Source organism: Mirounga angustirostris, unplaced genomic scaffold, assembly GCF_029215605.1.
Source record: "Mirounga angustirostris isolate CCGP_5_RB_7025 unplaced genomic scaffold, mMirAng1.0.hap1 SCAF_15, whole genome shotgun sequence".
NCBI classification, from domain to species: domain Eukaryota; kingdom Metazoa; phylum Chordata; class Mammalia; order Carnivora; family Phocidae; genus Mirounga; species Mirounga angustirostris.
Genome location: NW_026991723.1, coordinates 30691286 through 30704171, shown reverse-complemented (window position 1 = coordinate 30704171; position 12886 = coordinate 30691286). Strand labels below are relative to the sequence as shown.

At 39.7% G+C, this 12886-nt stretch overlaps 1 protein-coding gene across 5 annotated transcripts in view; it reads left to right on the top strand.

The window, feature by feature from the left end:
• The first annotated feature begins 1823 nt into the window (after nucleotides 1-1823).
• The window catches only part of ZNF510 (zinc finger protein 510), a 32839-nt gene continuing 21776 nt past the window's right edge, over nucleotides 1824-12886 (top strand). For 2 of the 5 annotated variants that reach the window (XM_064580084.1, XM_064580081.1), the window contains exons 1-3: nucleotides 1824-1961; nucleotides 4024-4173; nucleotides 5102-5160. In XM_064580084.1, coding sequence (XP_064436154.1) covers nucleotides 4152-4173; nucleotides 5102-5160 — 81 coding nt within the window. In that variant the 5' untranslated portion in view covers nucleotides 1824-1961; nucleotides 4024-4151. Of the gene's footprint in view, nucleotides 1962-2038; nucleotides 2277-4023; nucleotides 4310-5101; nucleotides 5161-12886 lie in introns of those variants that run through there. The other 3 variants (XM_064580085.1, XM_064580086.1, XM_064580082.1) reach the window with 3 other exon arrangements.

The following is a 12886-nucleotide window of genomic DNA, read 5'->3' as shown; positions in this document are numbered from 1 at the left end:
TACTTGAATCACTATGAAAGTTATTTATTGTAATATGAATTCCATGGATATGGCCTTGCTATGTTCCAGCACCTACCTCATTGTTCTAACAAAATTATTGAATGTTCTCTTTCCACTGCTTTAAGCCACATCTCTAATACATACTACCTTCTCACTTTCTTTTCTTCTTGGACTTGAACTTTTCTTGCACCAGGATCAGTTTTTAAATATTTTAGCAATAGTGTACATGTTAATACAGATACATTGCTATGCATTTTCAGTTTTCTTTTGATCATTACTAAAAGTTTTTATTGGCATAAAAGTTGGAATTGTTCCTTAATGTTTAAAAAACAAAATATATAAATATCAAAGAGAAAAAACACACATAGAAAACTTTTTTAGAACTCTGATTGGAACTTTAATTAATTATATTCTTTCCATCTAGAAAACTGGTATTTATTGAAGTTTCTTAAGTGTCAACAGAATAAAGTTTATACCTTGATTCACATAAGCTGCAATAACTTACTGGAAACGTTAATCTTTCTTTTTACTTGCTAATCAAAACTCTCTTTTTATCACTGCCATATAAAATAATCTATGTTACAAAATAACAACCAAGAAAAGTGTATTTATATATAAGTGTATGTACATTTTGTATATATAAACACATATACACAAAGACAGTCAAAATGTGTGGAGGTTCCTAATTTCAGAAGTGTGCAAATATAAGTTTGTCCTTAGGAGATGCATAATTTGCATGATAGTTGTTTTTTTATTGAGTGGTGTGTACTTTCAGGTATTACTTATGGAAGATTCAACAACTTACTTTTTCTTTTTTTCCTAAAGATAAACTCTGAGGATCACAGATATTACTCTTTTATGTTAATGATAGGCTCCATTTCCTGTTATTTGTTATATTTTACAGTTTTATTCACAAAAGCTGTTTACATGTGGTAAAGTTAATTGTATATTGGTACCCACAAAATGGGGGCCCAAGTCACAAATCTAAGTCAGCCTGATCTAATGGTACCCTTCTCATTGTCAAAGACACCTAACATATGCCAATCACAATTCAGCTTTAGCTAGCTGACTTTACCTTTATAAGGAAACTTTTACTTTGCCTTATAAGGAAATCTCTAGTAATAAAATATGCTCTTGTCCAAAATCCCTCAGAAGAGTGCTCTATGATTTGTTTTCCCTTGAGTAAAGGCCATCAAACTTGTTACTGTTTTAGTTTTGTCACATATATTTTATCTTCTTTTGGCAGCTCTGAGTTAAAAGGCACACTTTTTGAAAAAACAGTTCAAAATTTCCCCTTTATTAACTTCATATTACAAAACTTCCAACTGCATAGAGAAGTAGAAAATAGTAAAAGGAGCATACCCATATACTAGAGGTAGAAATCCTTAACATGTTACTATATTTGCTTTTTCTAGTTGTTATTTTTTCAATTACAAATATGTAATATAATGTTAAGTATTTTAATATACATCTCTAAAAAAAAGTAAACTTCTCTTCATAATCCGAATGTCATTATCACAATTAACAAAAATAACAATAACTTCCCTTAATATTTCTAATATCCAATCCATACACAAATTTCCCCAGTTGTTCCCAAATGCCTTCTTGTTTTCTCCAACCAGGATCTGATCCATGACCACATACTGTATTTCATCTCATGTCAAAGTTTAACCCATAACCTCTGGGGTTTTGGTAGGATCTGGGCTCCAGCTATCAATACAGGCTGTTAATCATTATGCTCTCTTTACCCCGGCCTCCCCGCCCCACGCCGGCCTCCAACACACTCGAAATCCGCGAGGGGTCGCGGTGTTTTCATGGGAAATGTAGTCCTGAAGGCCACGGCTCCCCGCGCGGCGCTCTAGGAACGGAGAGCCTGGACTTTTCCCTGCGCATGTGCAGTCAACCCTACTTTCCTGCTTCCGCCCTCTCCGGCCGTGCGGATGCGGCCCGTTTGCCCTCAGGTGAGAGGAGCGGGGCGGGGGTTCTGGGGCCTCCGTGCGCTTGGCGGGAGTGGGGTGGGCTTGTGGCCTGAGGAGGACCCAGACGTCTCGGGAACTCCCGGCTCTACCCAAGGCGGGAACCCGCCCCTTATTCCGGAGCCAGGCGAGAACCTAGACCTGTCAAAGGCGGTTGGGGGCGGCTGGGGGCGGGCCCTAGCCTCGCGGGCTCCGGGGACCCAGATGGGGCGAGTGCTTTAGGAAGGTGTTCCCTGCGGACTGGAGTGCGGGAGCTGACTGCACCCGACCCTGGGAAGATCTCTTGCAGGCTGCGGGAAGGTAATCCCTGTTTAGGTTATTAGATATTGACCGTGAAACTGGCATAAAGCGCGCCCCGGCCTTGAGCTTAAAGGCCAGAAAGATCGGGTAAATGCCTCCTTTGTCACTTGGGCATAAGTCAGGTTCTCATCTGAAAATAAGGATATTAGTAAAAACTGCTTTGTGGCATTGTTCAGAAAGAGATAAGTCATCGTCTATAAAGCATTTAGCCAAGTGCTAATGAGTAAGCACTAATAGGTACAAGGTATAAGCCAACATGTAGTGTTGGCTTCCATCATATTTGGAAGACACTTTGTTCTTCTTTATTTAGTATTTAACTTAATCTTTATAGCCACCCTATTTATAGGTATAACCATATTTTTATTTTTTAACTTTTATTTTAATTCAATTAATTAACATATAGTTTATTGTTAGTTTCAGAGGTGGAGTTTAGTGATTCATCAATTGTATGTAACACCCATTGCTCATTACATCAGTGCCCCCCCTTAATGTCCACCACCCAGTTACCCCATCCCCTCACCCACCTCCCCTCTAGCAATCCTCAGTTTGTTTTCTATAATTAAGAGTCTCTTATGGTTTATCTCCCTCTCTGATTTCCTCTTATTTTATTTTTCCCTCCCTTCCGCTCTGATCCTGTTTTGTTTCTTAAATTCTACATATGAGTGAAATCATGTCTTTCTCTGACTTATTTCTCTTAGCATAATACCCTGTAGTTCCATCCATGTCATTGCAAATGGCAAGATTTCATTCTTTTTGATGGCTGAGTAATAGCCCATTGTGTGTGTGTGTGTACACCACATTTTCTTTATCCATTCATCTGTTGATGGACATCTGGGCTCTTTCCATAGTATTAACCATATAATTTTAGAAAGAAAGAGAAATAAAGAAAAGAAAAAGAAAATGGGCTCAGAAGAGTGAAATTACAGACTGAAGGTCAAAAAGGTGAGGCAGCCAGGATGTAAATACAGATACGCTTTACTTCCAAATTCAGCTATTACTAATATCCTGCCTACTTAAAACTCAGCATTGCAGCCTTCACAGCAGTAGTAGAGTGACTTGCTCCCACCCCCCATATTCTCAGGACTATGATTATAAAGTCAACATGAGCCAAATGTCACTCTATGCTAGGTGTATCTATTCCGGGGTTTCTGGCATGTCTCCAGAGCTGGATAAGACTGAGCCTCCTGGCACCTCCTGTGCTGTCCAGGCTGTCTTCTGTCTTCTGAAGGCATAGTCTGATATTGTAATGCAGTGCTGTCTAATAGATAAGGTGAGCCACATATGTAATTTTAAATGTTCTAGTAGCCACATTAAAAATTAAAACACATGAAGTTAGTTTTAAGAACATATTCTTTATCTTAGTATATACAAAACTATACACTGTGTGGTAGCCACATTTCAAATGCTCAATAGTGGGCTGTGGCTAGTGGCTACAATAATGGGTGAGCAGTTCTAATGAATTTGAAGAGAATCAGGTTTAACGCCTACACCAGTGGTTCCAAACCAGGATGATTTTGCTTTCCAGGGGACTTTTGGAAATGGCTGGAGATGATTTGGGTTGTCACAACAGAGGAGGAGTGCTACTAATGTGTGGTGGGTAGAGGCCAAAAATGCTGCTAGACATCCTACAGTGCACAGGACAGCCCCCACGTGACAAAGAATTATGCAGCCCAAAATGTCAGCATTGCTGAAATTGAGAGACTTTGCTCTCAATGAAAGTTTCAACTAAGAGGAATTTGTTTCCTAGGCCTAAGTCTCAACATCTGGAACAAAGTAGCTCTTGTGTGACAGGGAGGAGAAGAGCCCTGGGGACAGGAGTCCCACCTGGAAGAAGAGCTCATCTAACAGGAACCACCCTTACCAGAGCTTCAGAACATGCAGAAGAACCCAGAAAGGAGTGAGTCCTAATTTGCTCCACCAGAAGCAGTTCTTAATTACCTTGTCCAGAAAGAGCCAGACTTGGTGATGTCACTACATCCAGAAGCTATCACAGACTATGTGACAGTGGAAACTGGACCAGCTTGCAGAAGGTGGTGAGCTGGGGTTGAAAGAGATGGGTGACTATCAGGCCATACAGGAAAAGCCACTGCCAGAGCAAAGGAAATTCAGTCTCAGTCCTTAAACAGCCCCCATTTTCTTCATTTTTCCCTCTTTCCAGATTCTGAGCCACTCTCACATTGTGTCCATCACAAGTGGCATCTAGAGATATGCTGAGGCTTCCTTTATCTTGAACATATAAAGTTATAAAATGACAGTATTGGAGGGGATTTCTATCTCTGACTCTTTTGAAACTTTAAAAAAAAATGGAGCCTGAGATGTATATCCCCTGGTCACCCAGGACAGAGCGAGGAGCAAAGCACAGTGCAGTTCATTCTGTCACAGATAAGTCACTAGAAGTGTCTCATCAAGAGTCTTACCAAAAGAACAAAATGATTTTAAAATATTTTGGCACTAAGCATCTTTTTTTCCCCAGAGTTTTCTCTTGATTTTCTAACTCAAAGTAGAAATAATAGGATATTAATATTATCCTGTTTTAATTTTTTGTTAATTAGTCAGAGGGGGACATACATTTTTAAAATTAATAGGAAATAATTTACAGTCACCAGTGAAAAACAGCAGGGTTACATCCACGTGATCATATCAGAGATGTATTACATATTCCAGGAGTGCTGTCTCTATGTGGTGCTTCCTGCCCCTTCTCAAGGGTCAACAGAACATTTTTCCATAGGGAGGCCTTTCCCCCAGCTGATGTGGTGAGATTTTTAGGCAACTGGCGGAAGCTCACCAGACCTCTTGTAATTCCATTCCTCTTTCCTTATTCCCAGCTTATCCATCACAGTTCTCTGTACTCTCCCAACAACAACAGAAAATGAACACATCTCAGGTGAGTTATTTATATACAACTTTTTTTATAATAGATTTTATAGGTAGCTAATTAACATAGAAAAGTGGAAATGGAAATGGATCAGAACCATTCAAGGAAGGTAGAGAAAAGCAGATGAGTAGTACAGCACAGTTGGCATGTGGATAGATGCCGTCCTGTGAAGTTACAGATTTTCCAAAGTGCAGGTGCAGATTTCTTCCTGACCTTTCTGATAGCCATGGCAGAGAGTCAGACAATATTTGTTTCAAGATTTGCATTGATGAGAATCTTAAATCAAACCTTCTTCTGGAATCTAAAGTCACCAAAGTCAGGGAAAATGTCTTTGTTGGTCTTCAGGTAGGTGATAGTGCAGATCTTTCCAATAACAACCCGGAAATAATTGTAGACTGTTGTTTCCACTTTTTCCTCAGTGGGAGTAAGGGGCACATTGCCAAAGCAGGGCTTTTGTTAATACAGTTGCCCATCTAAATAAAACAGAAGTAGACCTTTTTCTGACCATTCTGCTAGATCCAGAGATAATACTTAGACTAACTGGAGGTCAACATGAATAGCTGGTACATTCATGTCCTGAAAATAGCTCTATGTAAATATTTCTCTCAAGTACCTTTCTTGAACAAGTTGTTCAGCAGAGAGCTTAAAGTTCTGTTCTCTAGCTAATGCTACGGCACTTTCCATTCACATCTCAGTCTACTGCATGAGGCTTTGGTGTCTCTACTCATATGCCTGTGACCTGCACCCACCAGTGACCTAACTATAGTCAAATCCAGTGGGTCTTGCCTCGTCCTTACCTCACAGACCTGTCTACAGTGCCTGACTCTGCGCCTACTCAGTCCTTCTGGAAGGTCTCCTGTGTTAGTGTCTCTGACGGCCTGTTTCTTTCATGGAGTCATCTTTCTTTTGCCCTTTCACATGTCACATGACAGGTTTCCAGTCCTTCTAACTATTCTTCTAGCTGGTCTTCTTGACTCATTTCATCCCCACTCTGGTTTCAACAACGATGTTTTTCCTAGTTCCCATAAATGTGGCTCTGCAGCCCACTGTGACCAATAGCACTTTTTAAAAATTTTTATTTTATTTTATCTTATGTATTTTTTGAGAGAGAGCGAGCATGCGAGCAGGGAGAGGGGTAGAATGAGAGGGAGAGACTCCCAGCTGAGTATGGGGCCCTACGCAGGGCTTGATTTCACAACCCCAAGATCATGACCTGAGCCAAAATCAAGAGTTGAACACTTAGCCAACTGAGCCACCCAGGTGCCCCACCAATAGCACTTTTTATGATGATGGAAACCATCTGTATCCGCATTGTCCCAAATGATGGCCACTACCCACATATGCCTGTTGAACACTTGAAATGCAGCTAGTGTGAAGAACTGAATTTTTAATTTAAGTTTTAAATAGTTACACATGGCTAGTGACTGCCTTGTTGGACATAGTTGACTCAACATCTTTGTGTAGGTATCTACAAGACATCGCCAGCTCAACTGATTCAAAGTAAAAGTTAACATTTATAGTCCCATTTACAGTCCTTCCCAAACTAATTTCCCTCTTCTTTCCATATTAGATGATACGTCCCCAGTCCCAGCCAGACACCCAAGCCACAAAAGTGCAGTACATCCCTGGCCTCTCTTGTTCTCACTGTCTCAACTCCTGCCATATCTGGTGTGTAATCATGTCTTCCTACTTTTCCTATTTGTCAAAGATAACAGCAATTTTATATGGTAAAACCTAAGGTATTTTAAATGTATTCCTCTACTTTATTCCTCCTACTGCTGTCTCATGGTTTCACACCTGAACTGTTGGAATAGCTTCTTTACCGACCTGCCCACTTCTTTCTTCACCCTACTCAAGCACATCTTCCACATGGGTAGTTCATCTAAATGCTAGTGAAGTAATGTCTCGTCCATGTGTAAATCACGTCAGTGGCTCCTCACCCATGATAAAATTCCCAGTTCCTCAGGATAACATTCAGGCTTTGGAGACATTACACCTTCCTACTACTTTTTTTTTCTAATTTATTGGTGCTCTGATTTTTTTTTTGTAATTTTTTTTATTAACATATAATGTATTATTTGTTTCAGGGGTACAGCTCTGTGAATCATCAGTCTTAAAATTCACAGTGCTCACCATGGTACATACCCTCCCCAGTGTCCATCGTCCAGCCACCCCATCCCTCCCACTCCACTCCACTCCAGCAACCCTCAGTTTGTTCCCTGAGATTAAGAGTTATGGTTTATCTCCTCCTTCTCTGGTTTTGTCTTGTTTCATTTTTCCCTACCTTCCCCTATGATCCTCTGTCTTGTTTCTCAAATTCCTCATATCAGTGAGATCATATGATACTTCTATTTCTCTGACTTATTTCGCTTAGCATAATATCCTCTAGTTCCATCCACATTGTTGCAAATGGCAAGATTTCTCTTTTTTGATGGCTGTGTAATATTCCATTGTGTATATATACCACATCTTTATTCATTCATCTTTTGATTGACACCTAGGCTCTTTCCATAGTTTGGCTATTGTGGACATTGCTGCTATAAACATTGGGATGCGGGGCGCCTGGGTGGCTCAGTCGTTGAGCGTCTGCTTTCAGCTCAGGTCCTGATCCCAGGGTCCTGGGATCGAGTCCCGCATCGGGCTCCCTGCTCCGCAGGAAGCCTGCTTCTCCCTCTCCCACTGCCCCTGCTTGTGTTCCCTCTCTCACGCTCTCTCTCTCTCTCTGTCAAATAAATAAATAAAATCTTTAAAAAAATAAAAATAAATAAATAAATAAATAAACATTGGGATGCAGGTGCCCCTTCTGATCACTACATTTGTATCTTTGGGGTAAATACCCAGTAGTGCAATTGCTGGGTCATAGGGTAGCTCTGTTTTCAACTTTCTGAGGAACCTCCATACTGTTTTCCAGAGTGGCTGCACCAGTTTGCATTCCCACCAACAATGTAGGAGGGTTTTGCTTTCTCCACATCCTCGCCAACATCTGCCGTTTCCTGACTTGTTCATTTTAGCCATTCTGACTGGTGTGAGGTGGTATCTCATTGAGGTTTTGATTTGAATTTCCCTGATGCCGAGTGATGTTGAGCACTTTTTCATGTGTGTCTCGGCCATTTGGATGTCTTCTTTGGAGAAATGTCTGTTCATGTCTTCTGCCCATTTCTTGATTGGATTATTTGTTCTTTGTGTGTTGAGTTTGAGACGTTCATTATAGATTTTGGATACTAGCCCTTTATCTGAATTGTCATTTGCAAATATCTTCTCCCATTCTGTCGGTTGTCTTTTGGTTTTGTTACTGTTTCCTTTGCTGTGCAAAAGGTTTTTATCTTGATGAAGTCCCAATAGTTCATTTTTGCCCTTGCTTCCCTTGCCTTTGGTGATGAGTCTAGGAAGAAGTTGCTGCGGTTGAGGTCGAAGAGGTTGCTGCCTGTGTTCTCCTTTAGGATTTTGATGGACTCCTGTCTCACATTGAGGTCTTTCAGCCATTTGGAGTCTATTTTTGTGTGTGGTGTAAGGAAATGGTCCAGTTTCATTTTTCTGCATGTGGCTGTCCAGTTTTCCCCACACCATTTGTTGAAGAGACTGTCTTTTTTCCATTGGACATTCTTTCCTGCTTTGTTGAAGATGAGTTGACCATAGAGTTGAGGGTCCATTTCTGGGCTCTCTATTCTGTTCCATTGGTCTATGTGTCTGTTCTTGTGCCAGTACCATGCTGTCTTGATGATGACAGCTTTGTAATAGAGCTGGAAGTCTGGTATTGTGATGCCACTGGCTTTGCTTTTCGTTTTCAACCGTCCTCTGGCTATTCGGGGTCTTTTCTGGTTCCATACAAATTTTAGGATGATTTGTTCCATTTCTTTGAAAAAAGTGGATGGTATTTTGATTAGGGATTGCATTAAAGGTGTAGATTGCTCTAAGTAGCATTGACATGTTCACAATATTTGTTCTTCCAATCCGTGAGCATGGAACGTTTTTCCATTTCTTTGTGTCTTCCTCAATTTCTTTCATGAGTATTCTAGTTTTCTGAGTACAGATCCTTTGCCTCCTTGGTTGGATTTATTCCTAGGTATCTGATGGTTTTGGGTGCAATTGTAAATGGGATCCACTCCTTAATTTCTCTTTCTTCTGTCTTGTTGTTGGTGAATAGAAATGCAGCTGATTTCTGTGCATTGGTTTTATATCCTGCCACTTTATTGAATTCCTGTATGAGTTCTAGCAGTTGTGGGGTGGAGTCTTTTGGGTTTCCACATAAATTAACATATCATCTGCCAAAAGTGAGAGTTTCACTTCTTTGCCGATTCGGATGCCTTTTATTTCTTTTTGTTGTCTGATTGCTGTGGCTAGGACTTCTAATACTATGTTGAATAGCAGTGGTGATAGTGGACATCCCTGTCATGTTCCTGACATTAAGGGAAAAGCTTTCAGTTTTTCCCCATTGAGAATGATATTTGCTGTGGGTTTTTCATAGATGGCTTTTATGATATTGAGGTATGTACCCTCTATCCCTACACTGTGAAGAGTTTTAATCAAGAAGGGATGCTGTAGTTTGTCAAATGCTTTTCCTGTATCTATTGAGAGGATCATATGGTTCTTGTTCTTTCTTTTATTAATGTATTGTATCACATTGATTGATTTGCAGATGTTGAACCAACCTTGCAGCCCAGGCATAAACCCCACTTGGTCATGGTGAATAATCCTTTTAATGTACTATTGGATCCTATTGGCTAGTATTTTGGTGAGAATTTTTGCATCCGTGTTCATCAAGGATATTGGTCTGTAATTCTCCTTTTTGATGGGGTCTTTGTCTGGTTTTCAGATCAAGGTAATGCTGGCCTCATTAAATGAGTTTGGAAGTTTTCTTTCCATTTCTATTTTTTGGAACAGTTTCAGAAGAATAGGTATTAATTCTTCTTGAAATGTTTGGTAGAACTCCTCTGGGAAGCCATCTGGCCCTGGGCTCTTGTTTGTTGGGAGATTTTTGATGACTGCTTCAATTTCCTTAGGGGTTATGGGTCTGTTCAGGTTTTCTATTTCTTCCTGGTTCAGTTTTGGTAGTTTATACGTCTTTAGGAATGCATCCATTTCTTCCAGATTATCTGATTTGCTGGCATAGAGTTGCTCATAATATGTTCTTATAATTGTTTGTATTTCTTTGGTGTTGGTTGTGATCTCTCCTCTTTCATTCATGATTTTATTTATTTGGGTCCTTTCTCTTTCTTTTTGATAAGTCTGGCCAGGGGTTTATCAGTCTTATTAATTCTTTCAAACAACCAGCTCCTAGTTTTCTTGATCTATTCTACTGTTCTTTTGGTTTCTATTTCATTGATTTCTGCTCTGATCTTTATTATTTCTCTTCTCCTGCTGGGTTTAGGCTTTATTTGCTGTTCTTTCTCCAGCTCCTTTAGGTGTAGGGTTAGGTTGTGTACTTGAGACCTTTCTTGTGTCTTGAGAAAGGCTTGTATTGCTATATATTTTCCTCTTAGGACCGCCTTTGCTGCATCCGAAAGATTTTGAACAGTGCGTTTTCATTTTCATTTGTTTCCATGAATTTTTAAAATTCTTCTTTAATTTTCTGGTTGACCCATTCCTTCTGTAGGAGGATGCTCTTTAGCCTCCATGTATTTGAGTTCTTTCCGACTTTCCAGCATTGTGGTCTGAAAATAGGCAGGGAATGATCCCAATCTTTTGGTACTGGTTGAGACCTGATTTATGACCTAGGATGTGATCTATTCTGGAGAATGTTCCATGGGCACTAGAGAAGAATGTGTATTCTGTTGCTTTGGGATGGAATGTTCTGACTGTATCTGTAAAGTCCATTTAGTCCATTGTGTCATTTAAAGCCTTTATTTCCTTGTTGATCTTTTGCTTAGATGATCTGTCCATTTCGGTGAGGGGGGTGTTAAAGTCCCCCACTATTATTGTATTATTGTCTATGTGTTTCTTTGATTTTGTTATTAATTGGCTTATATAAGTGGCTGCTCCCATGTTAGGGGCATAGATATTTACAATTGTTAGATCTTCTTGTTGGGTAGACCCTTTAAGTATGATTTGGTGCCCTTCCTCGTCTCTTATTACAGTCTTTGGTTTAAAATCTAATTTGTCTCATATGAGGATTGCCACCCCAGCTTTCTTTTGATGTCCATTAGCCTGGTAAATTGTTTTCCACCCCTCGCTTTCAATCTGGGGGTGTCTTTGGGTCTAAAATGAGTCTCTTGCAGACAGCATATCGATGAGTCTTGTTTTTTAATCCAATCTGATACCCTGTGTCTTTTGATTGGGGCATTTAGCCCATTTACATTCAGGGTAACTATTGAAAGATAGGAATTTAGTGCCATTGTATTGCCTGTAAGGTGACTGTTACTGTATATTGTCTGTGTTCCTTTCTGGTCTATGTTACTTTTAGGCTTTTTCTTTGCTTAGAGGACCCTTTTCAATATTTCTTGAGGGCTGGTGGTGCTCTGACTTTTTTGACAACTATTTATTGAGCAGCCAAGATGTTCCAAGGAAGTGACATGTGCTATGCTTAAAGGTTACACAATACAGATGTTTTTCTTTCCAAATAGTGTTCACAATCTAGTGGGGAATATGACATTAAAAAATTTACTATGTAATTTTATTGTACAGCAAAACCAAACCTCATTTAGTTTTTTAAACATATCCTCCTATTCCTGACTACATCATATCATCTTCTCATTGTCTTCTCTGGATTGACCTTTAGAACCACATCCTCATTCTGTTCACCTGATGCTATGAATTGAATTATGTTTCCCCCACAAATTCATATGTTGAATATGTTGTGACTGTATTTAGAAATAGAGCTTTTAGGAGGGAATGAAGTTAAGTGAAGTCATAAAGGTGGGATACTAATCTAATAGGGTTAATGGTCTTTTAAGAAAAGGAAGAGAGAGAGAGAGATCTGTCTCTCTGTCTCACCATACACGGGCACCAGGCAAAGGCCATGTGAGGACACAGCAAGAAGTGGCCATCTGTAAGCCAAGAAGAGAATGTCACCAGAACCCACCCATGCTGATACTCTGATCTTGGACTTCTGGCCTCTAGAACTGTGAGGAAAGAAATGTCTACCATTTAAGCCACCCAGGCTATGGTATCCTGTACAACTAAGACAGCTGGGGCTGTTTACTTTCTTTTTCTTTATTTTCATTTATTTTTAATTGTAAAATTAATAACAAAATTTATCATCTTAGCCATTTTTTTAACTGTACAGTTCAGTAATGTTAAGTACATTCATACTGCTGTAGCACCCAATCTCCAGAACTCTTCATCTTGCAGAACCAGAGCTCTATACCCATGAAACAACCACTCTTCATTCCTCCCACCATTCAGTCTCTGGCAAATTCTACTTTCTGTTAATTTCTCTACTCATATACGTGGAATCATATAGTATTTGTCTTTTTGTGACTGGCTTATTTCACTTAATATAAAGTCCTCAAAGTTCATGCATGTTGTAGCATGTATCAGAATTTCCTTCCTTTGTAAGGCTGGATAATATGGCATTGTGTGTATATACCACATTTTATTTATCCCTTCATCAGGTTATAGACACTTCAGTTGCCTCCAGCTTTTGGTTATTGCAAATAATGCTGCTATGAACATAGGTATATTCGAGACACTGCCAGTCTAATGGATATATATACCCAGAAGTGGAATTACTAGATCATGTAGTAATTATACGTTTAATTTTTTGAGGAGCCACCATTCCGTTCCACAGTTAGGTGCA